This window comes from Hippopotamus amphibius, chromosome 8 (assembly GCF_030028045.1).
Source record: "Hippopotamus amphibius kiboko isolate mHipAmp2 chromosome 8, mHipAmp2.hap2, whole genome shotgun sequence".
Lineage (NCBI taxonomy): Eukaryota > Metazoa > Chordata > Mammalia > Artiodactyla > Hippopotamidae > Hippopotamus > Hippopotamus amphibius.
In genome coordinates this window covers 140346207-140373908 of record NC_080193.1, presented here as the reverse complement: position 1 = coordinate 140373908, position 27702 = coordinate 140346207, and the positions used below count along the sequence as shown (strand labels likewise).

Sequence of the window (27702 nt, the reverse complement as noted above, 5' to 3'; positions counted from 1 at the left end):
TCTATTAACTTAAGCTTCTTATGTATATGTACTGCTTTTCTCTTTATTTTCCGTTGAACTAATTTGGAAGATTAGCTATGACCTAGTATGGAAAAATAATTGCTGTGTATGAGTGTGTGAAGGAGGTGAGAATCCACACTTATCCCATCTATTTTGAGAGTCAGCGTGAAGTGGAATTTATGGAGCACTTTGAATGAGGAGCAAGTGGGGGCCGGGTGGGTGGAAGGTGGCAGGTTATTAAGGCCAATGGAGCAGTGTGGACTGAGACGCAACAGAAAACATCACTTACCCTGCATCTGAGCTGTTGCCACAAAGCAGAGCATCATTTTGCCCTTCCAAAAAATAAAAGTGACCTATTTAAAAGAGCAAGAAATAAAAAGAATCATTTTTAAACACCCTCAAACACTTCAGCCATTGTGTCTAGGTAATAAAGCTTACATTTTTTTTAAACCATAATGAAATTGATAAAATAATAAATATGTATATGGCTAAATGAAAATATTTTAATAACTGAATATTAAATATCAAAAAATTCGATTAAACAAATGTTTAGAAATTGGTTTAAATGAAAATTATTTGTAAAAAGTAACTATTATAGCATTCTCTATCAGTATTTATTGTAAATATAAACTCAAATTACTTGCAATAATTCAAAACATAGCTGCCAAATCAAGGCTGTTTGCTTGGCACAAAAAGTGAGAGATAGGAAAGCCTTATTGCTTCTAAATGCTGCCATGAAATAAAATTTTACTTTACAAATAACTTGTCTGGACTCAAAATAGATTCAGACCTTTTTTTCCCACCAATTTTAACTTCATTTCTTGTGAAAAGTGGGCTTAGTTGTTTGCTCTTTCCATGATACTGTAAATAAGTGATTTGTTTTGAGTTTTGGCTTGAATACTGTCTTTCAAGATGATAAACTTGTTTGCTTCGGGTGTATGCCCAGTATTGGGATTGCTGGGTCATATGGTAGTTCCATTTTTAGGTTTATTTATTTATTTATTTGAGGTACACCAAGGTCAATCATCTGTATTTATACACATATTCCCATATTCCCTCCCTCCCTCGACTCCCCCCCACCCTCCCCGTCCCAGTCCTCTAAGGCATCATCCATCATCGAGTTGAACTCCCTTTGTTATACAGCAACTTCCCACTGGCTATCTATTTTACAGTTGGTAGTATATATATGTCTATGCTACTCTCTCACTTCGTCTCAGCTTCCCCTTCACCCCCCCACCGCCCCGTGTCCTCAAGTCTGTCCTCTATGTCTGCATCTTTATTCTTGCCCTGTCATTGGGTTCATCAGTACCATTTTTTTTAGATTCCATATATATGAGTTAGCATACGCTATTTATTTTTTCTTTCCGGCTTACTTGGCTCAGTATGACAGACTCTAGGTCTATCCACCTCATTACAAATAACTCCATTTCATTCTTTTTCATGGCTGAGCAATATTCCATTGTACATATGCGTCACATCTTCTTTATCCATTCATCTGTTGATGGGCGCTTAGGTTGCTTCCATGTCCTGACTATTGTAAATAGTGCTGCAATGAACATTATGGTACATGTTTCTTTTGGGATTATAGTTTTCTCTGGGTGTATGCCCAGTAGTGGGATTACTGGATCATATGGTAGTTATATTTTTAGCTTTTTAAGGAACCTCCAAACTGTTTTCCATAGTGGCTGTACCAACTTACATTCCCAACAACAGTGCAGGAGGGTTCCCTTTTCTCCACACCTGAAGCAAACCATAATCCAAAAAGAAACATGTACCATAATGTTCACTGCAGCACTATTTACAACAGCCAGGACATGGAAGCACCCTAAATGCCCATCAACAGGTGAATGGATAAAGAAGATGTGGCACATATATACAATGGAATATTACTCAGCCATAAAAAAGAATTAAATTGAGTTGTTTGTAATGAGGTGGATAGACCTAGCATCGGTCATACAGAGTGAAGTAAGTCAGAAAGAGAAAAACAAATACTGTATGCTAACTCATATATATGGAATCTAAAAAATGGTACTGATGAACCCAGTGACAGGGCAAGAATAAAGATGCAGATGTAGAGAACAGACTTGAGGACACAGGTTTGCGGGGGGAGCAATGGGGAAGCTAGGACAAAGTGAGAGAGTAGCTTTGACATGTATACACCACCAAATGTAAAATAGATAGCTTGTGGGAAGCTCCTGCAAAACATAAGGAGACAAACTTGATGAGGGGTGGCGACTTAGAGGGCCAGGATAGGCAGGGTGGGAGGGAGTCACGGGAGGGTGGGGATATGTGTATGAATACAGCTGATTCATTTTGGTTTACCTTAAAAGTATTCACAGCATTGTAAAGCAATTATATTCCAATAAAGAGCTTAAATTTTTAAAAAATTAAAAAAAAAAGATAAGCTTGTTTCTTTGGAGATATGTATTTTCTAAGTATACCTATTTTTTATTCTTAAGGAATACCTTTAAGTTAAAAATATGATCTCAGGCAACATACACATATATATACATACATATTTACATATTCACATACAAAAACACACAGATGCATACACATTAAAAAAACACATGCACATAACCCCCACAAAAAATTTTACTATAGTTTTCAGGAATACTTAAAAGCCTATATTCAAGGAATACCCTAATATATTATGTAGGTCAGTCTGGGTTGGAGTTTTACAAAAAATTTTAGATCCTTACCTCATAGCATATATCAAAAATTAATTCTAGATATTTAAAGATTAGAGATTTAAAGACAAGTCCATTAATATAATATAAAAATATGTAGATTTTCTTTTTATCTAGAATATATAGGTGGCTGTTTTATATGTAGAATATCTTAAGTGACAATTTTTGTTATCTCTGAACCCAGAAGCATTTTATACACTTAAGTATAGGCGGGAAAAAATTGATGACTTGATCGCCTCAAAATCAGAATCACTTAGGCATCAAAAACAAACAATAAGAAGAAAAACAAACCGGAAAATACATTGCCAAAAAAAGACAAGATGTTAATATACTTGATAAATTAAAGAGATCTTATGAATTTCCCAAAATATACTATCACCTGATAGAACAATGGGTAAAAATACCAACAGATAATTCACATTACATTAAACACACAATTTGCTAATGATACTAATAAACAACTACAGATTCTACCACATCAATAATTAAAAAGAGGATACACTTTTCCTTCCATCAAAAGATGTTAAAATACGGTAATAATCACTATTAATGAGAATTCAGTAAGATGGCCACTGCTGTAGGAGGTATATAGTGGCATCATCTCTCTGGAGAGCAATATGGCACTGTCTCCCTAGCCTTAATCTGGTCAAACCCTTTGACACCCCCAAAATTCTATTAATAGAAATCTATCTGAAGGAAAGAATTAAAAGCAGAGCAAAGATTTATATACAAAGATTGTCACTGTGCTGTTATTATAACATTAATAAATGGGAAACTTCATAAATAATGAAATCATTTGTTTTATTTATTCACTTATCCAATGAACCTTAATCTCTTCAGTGAAAGTCATCATAAGAATACTAATTCTTGAAACATTAATATAATGTGAGAACGGATAAAATTTGATATGTTTCTAAAAACCATGAAGGATACCTCAGACTAGGTATCCCAGTGGAGTGCTGGTAATCAAGAGATCAATGGAAGCTGGCTAGCTAATTGTACACAGAGAGGGAGGGACTTGGACATTCCAATGACAAAAGGGCTGGCTTCAGTGATAAGAAATTATACTAAAGTGTATCATAAGTATATTCAGATGTCCATCTCTAAAATAAGATCAAACTGTATTGATAAACAACTCTAACACAATGATTGATACCAAAGAGATAAACTGGAATAAAAATATTATATAGGTAGGTTTTGAGTTTATACTTTCTCATCAATAAGTAACTTGCTGGAATGAGGCTGCTAAACTTTCTGATGAGTACACAAATTCAGATTTTATCTTGGTTTCTCTATTTCCAAATACATCATATGCACTCAATACATATATTGAGTCAAATAGGGCCAGATTATTTTTCCTCAGTCTTCTTAACAATCCATTTCAGCAAAATACACTGAATAGTTCAAACTACTGATTTATTTATTAAGATGACTGAAAACTCCTGATCAATGCCTACCAAATAAATATTTTCGTTTACACAGCAGTATATTGTATTGCTTTCAAGACTGGTTTAGAAAAAGAACACATCTCCAAATGGTAACTTTTATCATGTTGATTGAAAGATAAGGAAAAAGGAGTAAGACATCATTTGATTTCTCTACCATATATGTTAAGTTACCTTAAATTGGTCTAAGTAATTTGGTTCACATCAAAATTGAGACAATTTTCACTATATATATTTTTTAATATTTAAAGGACTAAACAGCTTAATGATTTAAAGAGTATATCTTACTTTTATCTTCAATATATTCATCCCAGTTAAACATGCTCACTGTCCTATTGAAAGTGGTACCGTTCCCATCCAATGAATTATTAAAGAAGGAAGTGATGTTTATTTCAAAGGAAGAATTATCTGGGGGCCACTGCAAACATTTGTTTCGCAGGTTGCCCATAAACAGCTGTAATCCTATTAGTGCAAACACGCTCAGACAGAACACGGTTAGGATCATTACATCTGAGAGCTTCTTCACCGACTGGATTAGGGCCCCCACAATGGTCTTCAGGCCTACAAATAAAATCAAAGGAACGAATTTAAATATACTATTCAACAGCTACTTTACAGACAAAAACATCATGAGCTTGTCCTGGAAAATAAAGATGTCATGCAGAATGCCAACAATATTAGTTTAATGTTTGTGATTGAATAACATTTTCATGAAAAGCCTGCTAGCTGGTGAAAATGAATGAAAGCAGAATTTGTATGTTCATTAGAAAACCGTGAATGGAAATAAACCAAAAGTGTATTTCCAAATACTCCTTAGAGCAAAAGAAATGGTTTTGTTATTCATGCTTAAACATCAACCTTGTATAAATATTTTGCTTTTATTTGCAGATGTCTTACTCCCTAACCTCTTATTGATTTTAGAGAAATCTATGTGAATAAAGTAGTAAGAAATCTTGTAGTCACTGAATTATGAGGTTATGTATTTGTGAATTCCGCAAGCTTGAGTATGGGTTAAAAAAGGAAGACATCTGAAAACTGAGCCCCATGCAGCACTCATGCTATCCCTTGCTCTTTCACTTATCTGAAGTTAAGAAAATTACCAGTTTTAGACCTGACTGGTCAAATTTGCATCAGTTTGAATGCCTCATAGTTTAGCTTCTATGCAGAAAGCTTGATGTTACAGGACGCAAACCATGTAGCCTGTTACTGCAAATGCCTCATGCAAAAACTTGTTAAACTCAAAGGCTGATTTAGAACAGAGAATTTTAAAGAAAGCAACTAGTAAAAGCAAAGAATCAAATCCATCCAAAATATGATGTACTGATTCTTGCTTTTTTACAAATTTATTTGCAATAGGTGACAAGCAACAAGGCTTACGCACAAAAGCTGTGATTGTAGCACCAATGCTGCTAAAGTCAGCCTCGGTGTTTAACCTAGCTCTCACCTGGAATGACTGAAATTGTTTTCAATGCTCGGAGAACTCTGAATGTTCTCAACGCTGAGACATTGCCCAGGTCCACAAACTCTGTCACATATCTGTAATAGGGAGTTCACACACAAACACAATAACAGAACACAAGAAACAGTTGGAGATATAAGGGGCCTACCACCTTATACCAGTTTCTTCTTACCTGGAATTACAGAAATAGTTTTCAAAGCTCTCAAGACTCTGAAAGTTCGAAGAGCTGAAACATTGCCTAGGTTTACAAATTCTGTTACATACCTGTAGAATTAAATCAGAGTTATTCAGAATTTAGGGAAATCTAAGTTGGTCTTTCATCAAGACCTTTCAACTTCAATGAGTGTTGCCATCAGATTTCCCAATTAAGAGAAAAATGGCATTGTCATCAATCATAATCTGTTACTTGGGAAACATTTTATTGCTTTACAGCGCTAATTGAAATCAAAGCCATATAATTTACTATGACAGTCCCTAATTTCTCCAAAGTGCATAATTTGATTGGAAGAAAAATATCCTAAATTCACATAATAACCAAGAAAAATGCTCGATCTGTTAAGGGAAGCCACCAAGGAGAAATATAGTGTAGGCTCCCACTAATGATTTACTCTTCCCGGATAGAAAATGTATTAAGATACTTACGCAAAAGTAATGACTGTGAAATCCAACCAATTCCATGGATCCCGTAGAAATGTGAAATCTTCTAAACAAAAGCCCCTTGCAAGTATTTTTATAAGTGATTCAAAAGTATAAATTCCTGTAAAGGTGTACCTGAGAGAAAATAGCCAAACCCACATTAAAGATCTAGTAGGTAATTTACATGTATATATGGTAAAGGAGAAAAACAACAAATAAAAATTGGAGGCTTCCATATAGTTCTATATCGGTCTCCCTATGATGTTGGCCTTAAGTGGGGCTTAAGGAAGAAAGAAACATTACATTCTGAAAGACATTCTCATTGATTATAAATGAGTAATGTACTTGTTGCATCAATTAATTTGAAGGCCCAAATAATATGGTTCTATATGAAGATATTATCTGAAATAAACTGGTTTTGGTCTAATTTAAGGAGATAAATAAATGAAGATTTTTTGTTTAATAAAATGTGCATTAAGAGTCGTGAAATATATACTAATAAAATATAGAAAGGTGATAGCCATGAGGAAAAGACCATACAAACTAAAGTATAATTTTTAACATCAGATATTAGTAATCACTGATGATCTTTAAAAGAGTGTGAGACTCATAAGGAAGATAAAGAGCTACAAATATTGGCAGTCAAATCAGTGCAGTCATTGGAGCAAATGAATGAGCCAGTGTAAGCTTTGTCCTACAGAAAATCCGTGGTTGCAATGAATTTGAATCACTGCCTAACTGGTTTGGAATAGCTAGTATGATTTGCTGAAGAAACCAATGAGGTCTCAAAATGTTAAATGCATAGTCTGAAACATAAAGTGACAACAACATTGCAAGATTTTTTTTAATCTTCTACTTACTCCACATTCTTGGTCCAGTCTGGAGGGTTACTCATGGTCATAAATACACAGTTGGTGAGAATAGTGCACATGATGAGCACATTGAATAAAGTAGAAGAATACTGTCAAGGAAGACAAAACTCAATGGGAAATTTCACTTTCATATACCACTGCCCTTCCCCACCGTGAAGTGTAGAACTTTTATGCCCTTATTATTTCATTACTGAGTTTGCTTTTTCCATTTCTGTAATTTTAACAACTCCATATCCAAGTCATGTCAGGCCATCAACTATTTTGAGGCTATTTATGTGATTTTAGTAATGAAAAAGATTAAATGCAAAGAAATTAGCTCATTGGTAAGGAGTTTTATCAATTCACGTTTTTTTTCTTTCTTTAATGACAGGCTCCACGACTGAAGTGCAAGCTCAGCACGTATGAAAATGCCAACAAAAACTCAACAAGAGAATTCAAGTAATTACAGCCAACCCTCAGTATCCATGGGTGATTGGTTCCAGGACCCGCAGAGGATACCAAAATCCGCGGAAGGGCCCATAGTGGGCCCTCTGTATCCGTGGGTTCTGCATCCTCAGATGCAAACAACCACGGATCCTAAACATGACAACACCTGCTGTTGGTTGAATCTGCAGTTGTAGAACCCGTGGATATGAAACCCGTGGGTGAGGAGGGCTGGCTGTAACTGAATGTGTTATAACTCCATCCTAAGGGGCACCTGAGTGGAATAGCACCAACAAAATTCTTTCTGCATGGAGTGTATAACATACAGCTCACTAAATTCTGAATAATAAGAGAACATGGCTGGTGTTGGTACTAACATTTCTTGGGTTTGTAACTGTGGCCAAATTACTTATTAATTTCCCTAAGCCTTGGTTTACTTTGCTGTAAAAGAGAGAAAAAAAATAACCATTTCACAGGATTGCTGTCAGGATCAAATTAGTTAAAATATATTAAACCTCCTACAACTTAATGTGCCTTGTACATGATAGATACTCAATACTCTCCTAATTTCCTAAATCATAGAGAACACTACTTATAACAAATATCTGGTTTGTTTCACTCTACCCCACTTTGCCTGTGTAGACATAGCCAATGCTCTTCACTCATTGAAAAACAGCAACAAAAGCTCTTTAAGAAAACATTCAGTAGTCAGATAGTTGAAATAACTTTCTTTCATAGTTAATAAAAAGCACAAGAAAGATTCAGTTGTGGTTAAGCAAAACAAGAGCTTTATCAATATAGATTTAGAAACTTTATAAAAATTCCAGTGTAATCTATAAAGGAAGTTTCTTTGCAGCTGCAAATGACTAGTCAAAGCAATCACTGATTTTTCATTTTGATTGGCAGTGATGCGAGGCACATGCTTAATTCTCAGCTTGTTCAAATGCATCCACATGAAAACAGTCATAAGTGAAGGACGTGGATCAGCCAGTTGAGGGCACTACAACCTAGAGAACACAGAAAAATACCATTTCTAAGTAGAAACATTTTTCCTTTATTGCTAAAAAGAAACAAAAAATAAGATAAAATTAAAGATGACTTGCTATTAGTATATAAAACTAGAGGATCCTCTGTGTCTGTTAGGTTGCTAGGCCCTACTGGAGAAAACGATTCTCCTTGGCAGATTGGCGCCATTCAAAATACCTGGTTACCAGCCTCGACCATGCTCAACACAGTCTTGATATTTCTCCACGTCACTGCATCTCCTGCTCTGCAAACACAATTCCCAATATTCTCTACTCTTCTCTGATCTCCAATCTTCTTCCTTCCCTCCCCATTTCAAATTAATGGCCTATTTCCTACTTTACTGAGAGAAGAGATAGAATCAGAATGCCATATCTTTACATCCCACTCCCAAATTGACAAACCTCTCTGTATTGAAATCCTTTCTTGCTTCCTGTTTCAATGGGGGTTGTCTTCAGCCCCTCTACCCATACTCTGGACACCTTCCACCTTTCCAGAACACTTCAGAAATCTCTTATCTCTTCCTTCTCTTATCTTTAATACCTCCCACTTTATCCACCTCTTCCTATCAACACAAACTTGCTTAAGTCTCTCTTATCGTGAAGGAAAAAAAGAGAACACGTTCCTATAACTCAAAATCTTCTAACTACTTAAAGCCCTACTTCTCTTTTCCATTTCACAGCCAAACTTCTTGGAAGAGATGTTTATCTTTACTTTCCCTCATTTATCTATCGCATTCTTAGCCTACCAATTTTCTTTCTAAATATGACAGACGTCTTCATGTTTTGTCACTGAAAACAAAAGGATAATTTTGAGTTCTTATTTGACTTACTCTCTCAGCAGCATTTGACAAGCATAATTCTTCCTCCTTTCATTATGTTTTCTTATTTTTGCTTTCATGGGTTCCCAATCCCTTGATTTTTCATGCCTCATGGACAACAATTTTTTTGTATCCTTTGAAATGTTATATTTCCCTTTTTGAAAAGAAGGACATAGGATATCCAAGCCATTTTCCCTCTCCTGCTATATTTATCCTAGTAGAGCTCGTCAACTTACATAGCTCCAAGTACATTTACATACCCCCTGATCTCAAGTATTTCTCTCCAGATCAGCCCTCTCTTTCTGAACTCAACTGTCCATATTACCCACATTATATCTGCCCTTATGTGCGCTTATCTCATTGACACTTCAAAATTTTTTGAATTCTAAAACTAAACTAAAAATCTTTTTATCTTATCCATCTGCTCCCCTCAAATACTGCCCCTTTGATGTCTCTGTATCATACAAAATGTCTCACGATCCAGCCAGGAACCTAGGAGTGATCTTTTCCCTTCCCTAAACCTCCACATACAACTTAACACCAAATAACGTCAATTCTACCTGCTATGTCCGGATTCAGTGCACTTTTTTCCCTCATATCACGACATAGTCCAGGTGTCCATCAAATCTAACCTATATTACTGCAATTTCATCCAAACTGGTCTTTCTGAACCCATGTTTGACTCCTTTCAATGCTTTCTGCATACTGTACCAAAATGACATTTGTAAATGTAATTTGGATCATTTCAACAGCTTTCTACTACCTTAGGATGACGATAAAATATCTTAACAAAGAGTGAAGAGTCTAGGAGGTCTAACTCCTGTCTACTCTTCCAATTTCAGCTTCTTTACTCTTCATTCCACTCTCCCAGTCCAATATTGTTGCAATTGTTTCAGGTCACGGAATGAAATAAGCTCTTTTTCAACTCAGAATCTTAGCAAATATCACCTCTTTTCCCTGGACATGCTCTCTACTTCACCTTAGCCATCTCAAACTTTTTCTCCAGCACTCATATTAAAAGTTATTTTCAATAAAATGCTGTGCATGATAACACCTTTCTGGATTAGGTCTATCAGTAATATATTCTTGTAGCACCTGATACTATTCTTCCAATAACGTTAACATTGATTTTTGTTCTACTAGGTGGTCAGCTTCATGAGGGCCATGTCCATATTGTTCACCACCATCACCGTACCATTTTGCAGTGTCAGTTGACTATTGAATGGTGTCAGTTTGGAAGCTTGTTTATTACTAAGTGAAGGAAATTTTTCCTCTTTTAATGATGTATTTGTTAATATGGATCAAAAATACAGTATGAAATTTGTTTTCACATATGTATCAAGTGCACAAGTTTCTACAGTTTTTTGGAAAGAGAGAACACTGGATAAATATGAAGTGGAAATTAACAGCCTCATGAGATTTATGTCACATAACAGACTGAGCCATGGTTTTATGACTCTTAAAACTATTTACTCCTTATAATGATAAAATTTAAGTATACACAATAAAGTAAAATATACATTTAAATAAATAGCAGAAAATGTGGATATTACCCAGGAAGTCAAAATTAATAAATCATTACACTCAAACTTGTGTACTTTACATTGTATGGCTATCATTTTAATAATAAAAAATATGCTTAAGTTAAAGATCCTTACAGAAGTTCAAAAAGGAAAGCAAATAAAACTATTATGCTTTTAAACCAAATAAGAGATAACTAGAATCAGATTTTTATGCTTTTAGTCTCTAAAGAGTTTCAAAATCCATTACTTTTTAAAATCACTATAAATTTATTTTATCAGTCACATACTTTGCAGATTCCTGGAGTTTGGTGAGTGACTGAAATAGTAGGGTTTTAGGTAATGACAACAAATATACAAATATGAAAAAAGAACATACACATGGTGTTGGTGATACCATACATTGAAATAGTATAGAAATTCCATGTCAAGGCAGATTTCAAGGGTTAGAACTAGTAACAAAATGCATATATTTATTTTCTAAACACATATGCCATGATATCAACTAAAATGCATTTTTCAAAAGAACAATGAATCCTAAAATAGTATTTCCTTAAGAGACTTCATATATAAAATAAAACAGAGGCAGGCTAACCTCAGATGATACCAGGAAAAAATGATTTTTTAATCAATTAATTTCTCTATACCAGGTATTAATAAAAATGTTTTAACCTTTTGATTGAAACAGCTTATGTAACCTTTGACATAGAAATGATTAGATGCCTACCCCTATATCCATGTAGGTAGGATGAAGCAGTGTGCGTTTTAAAGCGATGAACTGTGCATCAGATGTGTCCTTTACCAACCACATGGGCTTCAGCAAGTTAATTCTTTAAGGCTCAGTTTTCTCGTGCAAATGCAGCTAAGAGTACTAATACTTTTCTTAGAGGATACAATCATTTTTATTACTATTAATCATTTGTTTATTAAACACAAAAATGTAGGGTGTTTCTTTGTTATTCTTAAGGAAGAAGACATTGTTCTGTTCATAGACTTTGTAGTAATACACAATATCGAGAGGAGTTACAGAGAAAGTTTTGACCTAAAATATATATGAACTAGAGGTAGAAGATAGTTTTATGTAAGAGGTTTTCTAACACAAAAATGGAGAATTCAAAGCAAAGTAAGATAGGCTTCTTTCTACATATTGTATATTTGTGAGACAGCAGAAATACTGAACTAAATATACTGTTAACTCTTGAGTTGTTTGATTTTGTTATTAACAAATTCCTAACTATGCTATACGTGATAACTTTTGAGCATTGAAAGCAGGAGAAATAGAAATCATAAGCTGTTCATCCTCCTTTCCCTCAGGCCTATATAATTTTTGGTTTCTGATTTCTACATAGATGAAAACCAAGATGTTTTTGATTTCTACACAGATACCATATAATTTGGGGATAAGCTAAAAAGCTCACTTCCTATTTAATGAGTTAGTAAGTGGGAGCCACTGAAAACAACCTTTGAAATACACAGAGACGGAGATATTGGCAATGGCCCCAGTACATTATTTATACCTGAGGGTTTAGAAATCAGTTTTCTTCTGTTCGATGAAAATTGCAAAGCATACTGGGCTGAGAATCAAAGACCTAATCTGAAGTTTTAGCTCTGCCACTTACATAAAATGTAGTCTTAGAAAAAGACTAAACATGTCTGGAGTTCAATGAACTCACCTATAAAATGAGGAGGCTGGAACTGACCACATTATGTTTCGGTCCCTTAACAGCTCCTAGCTCTGGTGCTGTTAACGTTTTCTTTACAAAATCAAGCATCCAGAGAGTAGAGATTTGTACGGAATTCTTCGCGGAATTCCTTAAACAACATGAGCGTGTTCCTTTGCTAATCTTGCAGCAGCTGCTCCTGGAATTGTAGCTACTACTACCAACAATAGCTGTCTTAGCTACCAGCTGTCAAGTTCCTCCCAAGCGCTAGTCATTGTGTCAGGTACTTATATAATTATTATTATTGATGTATAAATTATGATCGCAGTTTTATAGGTGGAGAAACTGAGATTCAAGACAGTTGGAGTAAGTTGGCCCAAGGTCATGGAGCCAATAAGTAAATCTCAGATGTGGGATTTGAATCCAGGTTTTCTGATACCAAAAGCTGTTTATTGTCCATGATAGGCAGTTCTGCATTATTGTGTGATTTGGAGTATTTCAGGTCTTTGCCATCACTTTAAACACCATCTGCACACTGACATCTCTCAAAATTATACTCCCAGCCCAACGCTTTCCTGAACTCCAGACTTGTATTTCCATTTACCTTCTCAACTCCTCACTGAAGGTCTAACGGGCCCCTCAAAAAAAAAAAAAAAAAGCTTCGAATCCAAGCTCTTGACGTTACCCAGTATATCGCTCCACCTGTAGCTGTCCTCATCCAGCAGCTGCACTTTTCTTTCTTGACCAGACTAAACACTTGGAGTCCTCCCGAGCTCTGCTCATTGCCTCACACCCCGCAGCCAATGGCTCCGCCTATCCTGTCAGCTCTTCCAAAAATCACCTCTGAATTTGATGACATTTGCTACCCTCGTTGTTTCCACCGAAGTCCAAGCCACGAGCACCCCTGCCTTCAGAATGGCGGTGAGCCCCCATCTGTCTTCTTGCTTCCACCCTTCCCCCCAGGCAGTCTGCTCTCCACGCGGCAGCCAGAGTGATCTTTTTCAAATCTGAGGCAGCTGATGCCATTCTTCTGCTGAAAACCCTGCAGTCACCTCTCCCCGTCTCATTCAGGGTAAACCTGGTGTCTTCACCATGGTCTACAACTTTAGCCTCGAACTCCACTGTCACTGACCTCATCCCTTCCTACTCTCTGCCTTTCCCACTGTCCGCCAGGCACTCTGGGCTCCTGGCTAATTCTCAAACACACCAGGTACACGTCCACCTTTATGCTTTGCCCTCATATTGGCTACTCCCTTTTCCCCTTAGATTTCCATGTCTCACTCCCTCACTTCCTTTGGATCTCTACTCAAATGCCATCTTTTCAGAGAGGACTTCCCTGATCATATGACTTAAAACAGTACCTCGCCACTCGTTTTACACTGTTTTATTTTTCTCAATAGCACTTATTACTAGCTGACACTAGCTGATTTATTTTTATTCTCTCTCTCTGCTCACAAACACACACATACACATACACATGAATGTAACTACATGAGAGCAGGGACTAGGTTTGGTTCTATGTTGCATCCCAGTGTCTAGAAGAGCATCTGCCACACAGTAGATACTTAATAAATACTTGCAAATGAGCAAATGAATGAGCAACAAATGTAAAGTAAAGGAGAGTGTGCATATTAACCTACAATAATAAAAACTGACATGGAACACATTAAAAATTCTGACAGGGAATTTCAGAAATATGGATTATTTTTAACTTGTTTGCTATCTAGAAAATATAACCATACTTTATTTAACTATCAAAACAAGATAATAGGCACGTAAAAAACATTTTCAGTTTTCAAACTATACCCTGGCAAAAATATAGTAAGCATAAGATTTTTCTGCCAAAATCAAGAAACAAAGCTAATTTGATATGCAACAGCTCCTAATGAAGATAACAGCTCTTTAAGAAATGTCAGTGTTTTTGTTGGAAATAGAGATCTAGGTTTAAAATACAAATTTCTTTATTGTGAATGGCCATTTTCTAGATTATAAACTAATGATAATAAATACACAATGACCTTTTAACTGTGCCCAAAACCCACAGTTACCAACCTCAAGCATTTTTATCTTATAGCAAAAGGCACTTGAAGTCAGAAAACCAGGATTTGAGCTTTAGAATTTGCCTTGTGAGGAATAAGACAAAATCACTGGGAGAATTGCCTGCAAACTGTACGGTATCATTTACACCAAAGTTTACTAAGATATCCAGTCAAATGTGCATTATCACCAAAACATGGAAGAATGTGTCTAAGACTATTAGTCCACCTGCCTTTTCTCATATCTCTAGTCCAAAGTAAGATATCTGAAATATATTTTAATTCAGGCAATCAGAGATTTTTAAAAATCTACTTTTTCTACGCTGAAAGAAATTTGTAACTATATGCCATTTGTAAGTTTCTAGGAGAGTCAACCGTTCAGTTTTGCAAATCTTAGATATTTACCTGGTTGCCTTCACATTTCAACTTGCACCACTACAGGCCTCCTAACAGCTTTGCCCCTTGGAGGTTTTCTTTCTTCTGGGAAACAAGTGCAAACCTTCAAATTCAAACTGTATCTTGATTCCTAAGGAGCCCCGCACCATGAATTCAGTCCTTAACGCCCAGTGTCTCTGATCAGAACTTCTAACACTGCCCTCATCCTCTAGCACTGGAAGTTTCTTTTCCCAGAGGGCCTTAAGTTAGGATTCCTGGGTCTCCTAACCGCCTAGAATTTTTCAGAGTGGAGATTCCATGAGATTTTCCAAAATATATACTATCTCCCCACGAAAGTTTTACAACAACAACAACAAAAATCCTGCCTTTTTCTTTAACATTGGATTTTCTTAATTTTATTTTATCCCTCAGATTCAAGACAAAATAGATTTTTCTGACATCTTCCAACTTTTCATTTTGTCACTTGTTTCGGATCTGATTATTTAACCTCTTGACTCACCCATCGGTTATTTTATTCAATACATACTCTCCCAGTATTTACTATGAACAGAGCATTGGGCTAAGTCTGAATTTTCCACATAACGTCATGGATAAATTGTGATTACACAGGAATGCACAATTATTTTTAAATATAATGAATAATTTATGGGAAGATTTATTCAGCACATAGATTATAAATACTCAAACATAATAATGGACCATAATTTGTAGTTCGGGAGACCCAAATCGAAATCTCAACTTTATTACTTATTGCTAAAGTTAACTCAAAGACATTTTTTCTCCCTGTACAGCTGGGTTCTCTTACTTGAAAAACAGAAGTAAGGAATCATTATTACTTAAAAAAACTCACAAGAAATTATTAAATCTTAAAACATAAAACATTAAAATGAAATTAAAATATGTTGATGTCTATGCAAAACTGGGGCGGGGGTGGGGGAAGAATGACCTAGAGGGTGAAAGGAAACTGAATTCCAGAATGCCATGCTTCTAAAGACATCATTTGCCACATTACCAGGCAAGTCTGGGGACATATTCTACAGCCCCTCCACCCAGAACTGAGAATTCCCTGTACCAAGCTTATCCCGTCTCTTGAATTCCTTATCTTATCTAACTCACTACCTTGTCTAATTCAAATATTTTCTGGGCCTGCTAGGGGAAGTAAGTTTTTATACTGTAAGTCTTAAAGCCAGACCCTGGGCTGACCATGTTGTAAACCACAGGCAATGACTCTAATTAGGAAACAAAATTTAAAGCTGTCCTATCTGAGACTTTACTAACTTTCAGTTTCCCCTTCCTTACCTCAGGTTCCCAATGCATATCAGTTCCTCAACCCAAGGCTTCTATGTTCTTTCTGCAAATGTCCCTGCCTGGCACAGCCCTAGTCTTCCAAACCTTTGCTTCCTTGGTTTTTCCAGGGCTGGCTGTCAGCCAGACCATTGTCCCTGGCCTGGAATAAAACTTCTCATTCACAACTACTCGATTTAACTTCCAGGAGTAAATCAAAATTACCATCTCCCACTAAGGTGTCATTAATCCCATTTCTAGGAAGTAGATACTTCATAAGAAGAATGAAGAAAGAAATGAGGATGTATATGGATAAATAGAAATTAAGCCCTTGGAAAGAGATTATTGTAGCAGGACCTGTGACTTGAATAAAACATAGGAACGTGACCAAAAAAAGTGACATTTGAAAGGCTAATGTGTGCACAGTCACAATGATAAACATTTGCTAACTCAAAGCTTTCAAATGCTAAAATGAAATGCAGAAAGCACTGAAATTTAGAGCAAAAATATAAAATTGTATAATTCAGATTGTACATATTTTCCAAATGTAAAAGCAGTAAAGAAAATTAGCTCACAGAGTTTACCCATTATATAACATTGTAAAATCTGAAGACTTGTAAAAGGAGAGCCTGGTATAATACGGTGAAAATTAATGAAGAACCCTTGGATGTAGCAGGCAATTCAGAAGGGAGCAGAGAAGGAAAGAGGAAAGAAAGAAGCAGTGAGTTAGGGAGAGAAGAAATAGTTAGGAGATGGAGAAAAGTGGTTCACTTACCTATGATCCCATTTTGCAATATGTTAACTGTTGAGTAAGAGGGGAAAAAAAGAAAGCACATAACATTGCCAACCACATATATTTTTAAAAAATTCCCAACTCAATAAGTCAAAGGGCAAAATCGTATTAAGTGACTATTTGAAAAAAGGATATGAATGTACCAAAATCTTAATAGCTAATTTTCTAATAGGGTTGAAGGGAGTTAAAATGTACAGGGCAGAGGTGGCACTGAACCGAGAGATTGCTTTCCCTTTATTCAATACTATAAACGTCTGAAAGAGAAAACAAACACATAAAACAAAATTTAGAATCTTAATGTTAAAATTAAGAACATTTAAGAAAAAAGCAAGCCCATTCTTTAGAAATATTGTCTTATAAAATAATACAATAATGTACTAATTACCAACATATGACATGATGGGATGTGCTTTATCTTTCTGAGAAGCTATAAACTCTCCTAAATTTGGGAAGTGATATGAGGATTTAAAGAAGAACATAAGGAAAATTTGTAGTCACTGCCATAGGAATGCTTAGCATCTTTATCAAGTTTTAATATCAGTGTTTTAAAACTGCATTTATAAATCACAGAGAGCTCAAAAATGAGGCTTTGATGACTTTTTCAGTTCGATAGAAATTTTCTCAGAGGAACTTCAGGGTTTTCCAGAGGTGTTGTTGATCAAACTCTTTTTTGAGCACTTAAAAGTTACCTGCGTTTATTGCCTCTGGGGGAAGCCATGGAATGGGCACAGTTTATGGTGTGAAGGAATAAACCTGCTGAAGATCAAAATCCCTTATGTAGAGCTAGATATTGTGAAGTGCAATTTGGGCACCACTCCTGCAAATATTTTTTTTTAATGCATAGAAAATACACCACTTGTCTTCACTTCCCGCTTCAGTACACTGTAAGGTGAGCAGACTTTTGCCCTTCCTCACTTCCCCCACTGCAGGATGCCCCTTCAGTGCTCTGCCTGTCCTGGACGCAGGTCCAAGTAAGTGTTTCCAACAGACGTCTAGGGGAGCGGGGCCATTGCACGGTCAAGCCCACCTAGTCCTACAGTGACACTTCAGACAGAGGGGAGGCGGCGCAGCATTCTGCACCCGCCATCCCTGGCACTCGCCATCCCTGGCACTCGCCGGTAAGCAATGAGGAAGTAGGGGAAGTAAGGGCAACCGGACTAGGAACTCACTTTCTTATTGATGTAGTAGGGGTCCAGGTCCTCCAGCGGCTCTGACACCATCCCTGGAGGGATGTCGCCATAAATAAATGGAAGGGATTTTCCTGCTTCCAAGTCGCTATTTGGCTTTGGGCCATTTTCATCATCCTCATCCTTGCGCTCTTGTTTGGGTCTCTTAGCTCTCTCTTCTGCAATGCGTTGTTCAATAGCAGCAAGGGATTCCCTGGTAAAGAAGCGGAAGCTGTCAGGTCCTGGCGGTACCAGCACTGACTGTGCCATCTTTTCATCCTGCTCCTTTAATCACTGTTTAGCTCCTTGCATAAGAAAGTGCTATGGAAACAAGAGAGAGAGAAAGAGAGAGAGAGAGAGAAAAACAATGGTCATTAGGATAAAAGGTGATTGTGGCAATTACACAATGTTGAGATAAAACATATAAACCAAGCTATCTGTAATATTTTACTAAGAAAGCTGTACTTGGCATTCAGGGGATTCTCCTTCATGCATTTAGCTGCTTGCGTGGAGATCTATCTTTCACATTCAGTAGGTGTTTATGAGGTAATCTAATCTCCCACCCCCAAAATGTTTTAAGTGAAAATATCCAACTCAGAGCTCAGAAATGGAGGATACTGGTTTGTGCTTGCTGTTTCACTTGTGTGAATATTTTGGCAGCCATCTTTTTCAGCATCCTTTCTGAAAAAAAACAAGAGATCCTTAACAAGAAATGAATAATCACCCAAAATTGTAGAACCTGGGCTGTGCGAAGATCTTGCATGTATCTCTCCATTTTTTGCCATGTTCCCTTTGGCCTATTTTTCCACCTTAAAGAGCTTATTCAAAATCAACGCACCTGGTAAAGAGCTCTGGAAATCCTGAAATGCCAGGCTGTGGAAACAGAGGTAGATACTGCTTGAAAGCAAGGGAGCGGGAAGGAACAGGGGATGCCCAATTGCATTTGGAACTGCTCGGAAGCTGCACAGGAAGGGACCCAGCTCCTGCCAAACCAGGCAGGAAGTCACCCACGTCAGAGGTCTGGAGCTTGGACCCCCTGGTTTAGCAACCTGCTGCTAGCTAGTGTCATTGCTTCTTAAATTAACAAATGTGCAGTACCTTAGGAAATACTGTAGAGATAGCTCATTTACTCAAACAGTGCCCATTTCTTAAAAATCCACATAGCAGATTTGGACTTGAAAAATATAATAAGTTTAAGATGGTTTATCTTTTACACAAACTCCTATCATGTTGGTCTTTGTGATAACATAAATGGAGTTATACTGTATTCTAATCATATTTTACTGGACTAACATACATAACTCAAGAGAGCACACCAATCATTTCAAACGTTATCTCTGAACCAGTGGCAAGAGTTTCTATGCTTTTTGAAATAATACAGCCAACATCTTGACTCCTGAATGCCATCTATATACAATTACTTATCTACTTTTCCTCCTTTCTAAAATATCAACCCAGTTTAACCCTTGGGCTACAGGAATGAGAATCACCATTTAACAATATGAGGTGCATTTTCTAAGAGTAAAATTCATTCATATCCAGATCATTTCTGCAGCATATGCCAGATCAAACAGGGAAATCTAAAATAACATAAGTTACTGTACAATTTCCACATTTTTTTGTGAAGTAGACCAGGACCTTTCAACCACCAGCCAGCAGACTTCCCTCTCAGCATCACAGTGCCTCCAAAACATCCCTCATTTTCCTCTTCCATCCCCAGAGACCCTTATGCCTAGCGACAGGCATAGGCAAGAAGAAGGTTCCTGCACACTTCAGGGAGGAATCTGCCATGCCTGGATGCTCTGATAGAAGAGACATGCTAAAACATGCAGCCAGCAGCTTCAAAATGAAAGTGGTCCTCTGCAGATTTCCCCAAGGATTCTACTGTAAAGGTAGAGAAGCATCACAGAGAATAAGCACAATAAGAATATTAAAACATTACCCCTGCAGAATCTTTTACACCCAGAGTTTAGGATTGATAAGCTGGCACCAAGAAGACTGCAGCTAAAATTCCATCATGCTTTTTTTCTTTTTTTTAATTTTTTTTTTTTTTTAAATTCTCCTTCAAAGACCACACCTAACTTCCTGTGAAAGGATTCTGGTAACTGAAGTAAGAACGGGCACTTCCTGTGCAGGGACTACAAAATGACATTATTATAGCTACCACTAGAGGGCGGGGGACCTGTGAAGAGAAATCCCTCAGTGTACACCCAGAGGCAGGTTTGAAGCAGCCCAAAGCTCTCAGTAATGGAGCTCTGATCTTCTACAGACTTTTCTTAGAACAGAACATTAAGACTTAGCTGCTTTCAATTACTAATTTTGTTAACTGATAATGCTTCTGTTCATGCTTTTTATTTGCTAAGCCTAATTGAATCAACACAAATAATTCAAATTAAAAGTAAAAAGAAAGTAAAGGTTAAAAATAAGAAATCATAAAATAGCAATTATATTAATGAAAGTCTTGCATACATGGGATTTTACATTAGCCTCAGCCCCAGAGTATCTGTAATCCAATAAGGGGCTTTGCTAGTTCAACAAAGAAGTGGCCTTTGTGCTCTATGAGTTAACTTTCCCTAGAAATAAAACTAAACTGATGGGACGCCAATCTTATTTTACCTCTGATTTAAGTGGCTGAGAAGCAACCAGAAAAAACTGAAAGCCAGTGGGATACTAAATGCCAGTACTTAGATTAATAACACAGTTAAGATTTGAGGGCTAACTATGTGCCAGTCACTGACTGGGCTGAGTCTGCATGTATTATATATCATTCCATCCTCCCCATAACCCCATCAGATAAAGGCGTTCATGATCCTTATTTGAAAACTGAAGAAAGGGAGTCATCAAGGTTAGGAAAAGTTACCTAAGATCACACAGGAAGGATTCAAACTCAAAAACCGTGAGTTTTATTTAGTTACAAACAAAACAAAAACAAAAAATAAAAACATCTGCTTACATAACTAAAGCCTAAAATAAAGATTAAATAAAAATCAATGATTGGCATCAATTATAATCAGAAACAGTCATAATTATTGTCAATATATTTTTTGCATATTTTCTAGCTTCACCATTTTCATTAGAAAAGGTATTTGATTGAAACAAGCAAGAAGAAGATATAGCCAAAAAAGATGTTTTTAATTCACTCTGTTTTGGTTATGGAAGCAAAAGAATGACCCCAAGTGGCTTATGTAAGAGAAAGAAAGAAAGAAAGAGAGAGAGAGAGAGAGAGGGAGGGAGGGAGGGAGGAAGGAAGGAAAGAGAAAACAAAGAAAGAAAGGAAAAGGAACATGGGAATTCATTGTCAAGGTTTATTGCCTAGGGCTAGCTATAGGCATGCGATGATTTGGAAGCCCAACTGATGTTACCAGCACCTAGTTATGCTGTATCCTCTGGCTCTGACTTTTATGGTGATAGCTTTACATTCCTTATTGTACTAAGATGGTATAGTGTCTCTGGCCTCCCAATCGCCCAGATTTAAATCCAGTCAGAACAAAGACCCAGGAAAAACTCTCATTACATCTCACTGGCTTCAGCTGGGTCACATGCTCATGAAGAAATGAGCTCTGTCCAGGGTGATGCCATGTTTTGTGCTTTGACTGGCCTCTCCTAGACCAATGCCTTATCCTGGAACTAGGAGGAAATCCTACTTGACACCTATGAACAGTCAGGGTTGTGGTGGTGGCACAGAAACATTCCTCAAATGCAGAGCTTGGGGGCTAACACTGGAATAAGAGGAGACTGATGCTGGTCAACAAAAACAAACAAGGAAACAAGTGTGCACGATCGCCTCACAGTGGTCATATTAGCAGTGCCGCAATATTCCAGACAGTAACTCTCTCCCCTCCTCTCTCTCTTTATACATATATAAATATGGAGAGCGCAGAGAGCAAATGTATACATATACATGTACATATATAGCCCATTTTCTAGCTTCATCATTTACACTGTCTTCCATGTATACCATCTTAAAGACTTAGAAACCAGGCAAGATATTTAGAAGATTACTTCCTCAAAGTAAGTTGTCCTGGGGTAAAAAAATGTTTTACAAATCTCTATAATGAGCATTAACTTCATTTATCAAATGAACACAAGCATACTTCAGAGATATTTCAGGTTTGGTTCCAGATCACTGCAATAAAGTGAATATCGCAGTAAAGTGAGTCACAGGAATTTTTTGGTTTCCCAGTGCATATAAAAGTTATGTTTTGGGGCTTCCTAGGTGGCGCAGTGGTTGAGAATCTGCCTGCCAACGCAGGGCACACGGGTTCCAGCCCTGCTCCAGGAAGATCCCACATGCCATGGAGCAACTAAGCCCGTGAGCCACAACTACTGAGCCTGTGCTCTAGAGCCCGTGAGCCACAACTACTGAGCCAATGTGCCACAACTACTGAAGCCCACGCACCTAGAGCCCGTGCTCTGTAACAAGAGAAGCCACCTCAATGAGAAGCCCACGCACTACAATGAAGAGTAGCCCCCGCTCACCACAACTAGAGAAAGCCTGTGTGCAGCAACAAAGACCCAACATAGCCAATAAAAAAACAAATAAAATCCCACTGGGCATATACCCAAAGAAAACCATAATCCCAAAAGAAACTTGTACCATAATGTTTATTGCAGCACTATTTACAATAGCCAGGACATGGAAGCAACCGAAATGCCCATCAACAAATGAATGGATAAAGAAGATGTGGCATATATATACAACGGAATATTACTCAGCTATAAAAAGGGATGAGATGGAGCTATATGTAATGAGGTGGATAGACCTAGAGTCTGTCATACAAAGTGAAGTCAGAAAGAGAAAGACAAATATTGTATGCTAACTCACATATACGGAATCTAAAAATGGTACTGATGAACTCAGTGACAAGAACAAGGACACAGGTGCAGAGAATGGACTGGAGAACTTGAGGTTTGGGAGGGGTCGAGGGGTGAAGGGGAAGCTGAGATGAAGCGAGAGAGTAGCACAGACATATATATACTACCAACTGTAAAACAGATAGTCAGTGGAAAGTTGTTGTATAACAAAGGGAGTCCAGCTCGAGGATGGAAGATGCCTTAGAGGACTGGGGCGGGGAGGGTGGGGGGGACTCGGGGTGGGGAGTCAAGGGAGGGAGGGAATACGGGAATATGTGTATAAAAACAGTTGATTGAACTTGGTGTACCCCCCCAAAAAAATAATAAATAAATAAAAAAAAAACAAATAAAATAAATAATAAATAAATTTTAAAAAGTTATGTTTACACTATACTTTAGTGTAAGTGTGCAATAGTATTATGTCTAAAAAAGTACAGACCTTAATTTAAAGTTACTTTATTGGTAAAAAATGCTAAAAATTCTAATCATCTGAGCCTTCAGTGAGTCATAATCTTTGTGCAATAGTAACATCAAAGAGCACTGATCATAGATCACCATAACAAATATAATAATAAAAATGTTTGAAATATTTTGAGAATTACCAAAGTGTGACACGAGACAGGAAGTGAGCAAAGCCTGCTGGAAAAGTGGTGATGATAGACTTGCTCAACACAGGGCTGCTGTAAACTTTCAACTTGTAAAAAAAAACACAATAAAGCAAAGTGCAATTAAAAAAAACAAGGTATGCCTGTATCTGAATATTCTGGTCTTAACTTTACAGATATGCTCAACAATAGGCTAACTTGTTATACAAAAGATTCTAATTCAAAAAATAAACTAAGGAGTAAAAAATTTACAAAGTGATTTGCCAAACATTGAGGGTGGGGGGAGATTAAATTACATAGTGCTTATTTTTTGCCAGGCACTATTGTAAGAACTATAAAACCATTTAATTCTTATAACAACCTGATGAAGTAGATATTGTGATCATCCTTACTTAAAACATGAGGAAACATATGGATACCAACCGGGAAAGGAATGGGGTGGGAGGAACTGGGATTGACACATATACATTATTGATACTATGTATAAAATAGACAACTGACGGAAACATACTGTATAGCACAGGGAACTCTACCTAATGCACTGTGGTAACCTACAGGGGAGGGAAGTCCGAAAGCGAAGGGATATCTGTACGTGTATGGCTGATTCATTACATTGTGCAGAGGAGGTTAATAAGACATTGTAAAGCAACCATACTCCAATAAAAATAATTAAAAAAAAAAAAACATGAGGAAACTGGGGTACCAGGAAGTTAAATAATTTGCAACATGCATACGTCCTCAGAGCTATAACTAGAGTCAGGGTTTGAACCCATGCTCTCTGGCTAGAGACTCCATGCTCTAATCATCATGGAATGCTTCTTAAGTCTTTTTCCAGAATCATTTAGTATCAGGACCACATCAAGAAATGTGCACTTACATTAGTTGTAGGGTCACCCCTTTCTCTCCCATTGATCCTAGCCAGTGAATGTGCCTTAGGATATTTCAATGGGTGAACACCCAGTATTTTACCAAGACATCCAAGACATACAATGAACAACACCTGACTATTTTTTTCATCTCAAAATATCTGTTGTAAATATACATAAGAATCATAGTCTCTTGTTTCTGATTTCCCAGGATGAGGTTTTCATAAGTCGCACACATGAGTTTTTCTTTGTCCTGACCCTTGTTCGCGCCATACTGACATTTTATGAGAATGCTAAATGACATATGTTACATGGTTTTTAAATTTCATTCAGCTGTACTGCTTTTCAGACAGAAGATTTTGTCTTACAACTTTTAAGGCCAGAGACTATGTTTGGAAGACCTATAAATAATGAGAAAGGCAAGCAATATTATTTTAAGTAGTTGGAAAGAATATTAAGAATTGAATTTCTAAATTCCAATGACATTTCTATGTTTCCCTTTCAATGTCTTCTTTTTTAAAAAATTTGTCTCACTTATAAAAGAGGAACATTAATTTTCTAAATTAAAGTATAAAAGAAAAATTAAGCCATGTTATTACACATGATACTTACAAAAATTAATATTACCATTATATGAAAGGGCAATAACAAAACAAAGAAGGAATAAATAGTATATGACTCAATTCCTTTCTACAAAGATACACATTTATATTAATAACTACTCTAAAGTTAAATTTATACTAAGGAAATTATTGGTTTATTACATTTTATGGATAAGGAAATAATTATATAATAGTTTATAATTAATGATTGTGGATAAGTGCTCAAAAAAACTTAGAGGATTTTGTACCCAAGAGTTAAGAAAGCTAAGAAAGACTAAGGAATATCTTTTTCTGAAAGTGATCTTTTAATCCTATTTTACAATTGTAATTTTTAGTTTTCTTCAGCACATTAAAGTAATACTGGAAACATAAGCTAAGGAAAGATTTGCTAAATATTACCTGAAGATTTATTTTCTGTATTTTCTTGTTTCCTTAATCCATAGGTTTCAGTCTATTTTCTCATGAACTTTTTGATTGTCACTTACGGTATTTTTGCGTATCCTTCTCTCTTTAACCTTGATCCACTAGCTCATTTCTGTAACTAACAGCTTCCGTAAGAGTGAGAAAGTTCTGAACTACCAGATTTATATGTTTTCTCACTACAGGTTAGAAAAATAGCATAACAGAAAATAAAAGACATAGGCTCAGTATATACTGTTCAGATAAAATGTCATTTTTCTTTACATGCCAGTTTTAGTTACACTTTTTTAAAAACTGTATTTTTAATATTTTATATTCATATTTGTTGAGCAATATTCTTTATAAAAGTAGAGGTATTCTTTTAAATGACTTATGTTTTTAGGCACATTTTGTTTTTCTTTAACAGAAATGTACTTCAATGTTATCGTGATTCTTGGGAAATATTATTCAATGTAACGATAATCACTTTTGTCAAATTTCCTGGGAAAAAATAAATTATATATGAGATATGCCTCTATTTTGTTTTTTAGGTGAAACTGTCACTTTATTTTTTTGTTGTAAGGATTTTTTTAAAGAACTTTTATTGAGATATGATTGACATACAATAGAGATATGCATCTATTTTTATATTTGTTCCTACATCCTTTCTTTGTCTTCAGGTGTATTAAATGCACGTTCACATCCGTGAACTACTTCAACCCTGCCAAAATGACTTATAAACTGGAAGTTCAGCTCTAGTCTGATTGCATACTAGTTTGTTTTAGATGGATCGATCACACTAAAATCATAGAATTCTAATTCTGGATCTTAATAGTCAAGTAAGGAAAAATATTTCCTGAGGTATGGTCCTCCCCATGCGAGTGAGACTTTTCCGTGTGCTCCAAAGGCTTGAATATTTCCAGCTCAGTTTTCTTCATTCCTTCTGTTTCACTGGGACTGCTGCCTAAAACTGTCCCCTCAGCCCTCATCCTCTTCTATCGGGGAGGAAAAAGTGGCCTGTAAACTCATAAGTGGGATAGCACATCTGAATGTCTGGGCATCCTCCCCAGGAGAGAACAAGCAGGCAGAGCCAAGAGCAGAAGGTCTTTGGAATGAAAAACAATGCTCAAAAAATAGCTACATTCCAAAGTGTCCTAGATACGAAATTTGTGCATGTGTGTGTGTGTGTGTGTGCGCGCGTGTGTGCCTCAGAGAGATAGAGAACTAGAAATGAGATTGAGTGCATAAGAGACCATGGATTTGTTTCTTCGTATCATGTTAGCATCACCTAAATTCTGGCACTCTATCTGGTTCTTGCTATTAGGTACTGCACTTAATTCTTATAATATTTTGTGAAGGAAGTAGTATTATGTCACTTTTCTAATATGGTGGTGGTCCAGGCTTATGTAGACTGCGTAACCTGACATGGTCACACAGAGCCAGCATTTAAACTCACATGTGTCTGATTTCAAATTCAAATATACTTCATGGTCCCAATTTCCCTCAAAAGTGAGAAATGTACCATTGATACACAAGTTGAAAAGCATAACATGAAACAGGTCTGATTTTTTAAGTCACTGGATCCCCATCTACAGCTAAGACATTTGTAGGGTACACTAGGCCCACTGCTATTAAACAAACTGGTGACCCACCAGGATAACTCAGTTTCCCCTTCATAATGTTGCTACTGTGGGGTTAGCTTGACTTCTGCTGGAATAAGATTTAAACTCTCTGAACCTCAGTGTTCTCGTCAGTAGAAATGAAGGCTCATTTTGAGTTTTATGAAATAAATGTGTAAGAACAAACAGCACTATGACTGGGATGTAGTAGATGTTTAGTAAATGCTGATTTCTTTTCCTTTTTTCAGAGATAACTTAGTGATGTTGTTTGTCATTTCAACTTTTTATTAAAGTTATTTCTGTAGAGCCTATCTCTCCGTCATCTCATCTTCCTTATCGTATCACATTTTTTGTTTGTGGTTTCCAATGTCCAGCATAGTACTCACCTGAGATAAACCACTCAGTTGAATTAACAGCTGTAACCTTATACTTATTCAGGAGCATTCTTGGTCTTTTCACTGAGCACACTTTCTTCTCTTTCCAGGATAATTTATGTGTCATGACACCAATTAATTCTACATTTCTGATTTTGC

The 27702-nt window shown here is 36.5% G+C and overlaps 1 protein-coding gene across 1 annotated transcript in view; it reads right to left on the bottom strand.

Annotated features, from left to right (window-relative positions):
• LOC130858153 (sodium channel protein type 2 subunit alpha) overlaps positions 1-27702 on the bottom strand; it is a 147458-nt gene that overhangs the window by 67051 nt on the left and 52705 nt on the right. Inside the window, exons 2-8 of the mRNA XM_057744103.1 lie at positions 18228-18545; positions 17194-17312; positions 7091-7180; positions 6237-6365; positions 5580-5671; positions 4424-4696; positions 290-353 (exon numbers count right to left, since the gene is read on the bottom strand). Coding sequence (XP_057600086.1) covers positions 290-353; positions 4424-4696; positions 5580-5671; positions 6237-6365; positions 7091-7180; positions 17194-17312; positions 18228-18494 — 1034 coding nt within the window. The 5' untranslated portion in view covers positions 18495-18545. The remainder of the gene's footprint in view (positions 1-289; positions 354-4423; positions 4697-5579; positions 5672-6236; positions 6366-7090; positions 7181-17193; positions 17313-18227; positions 18546-27702) is intronic.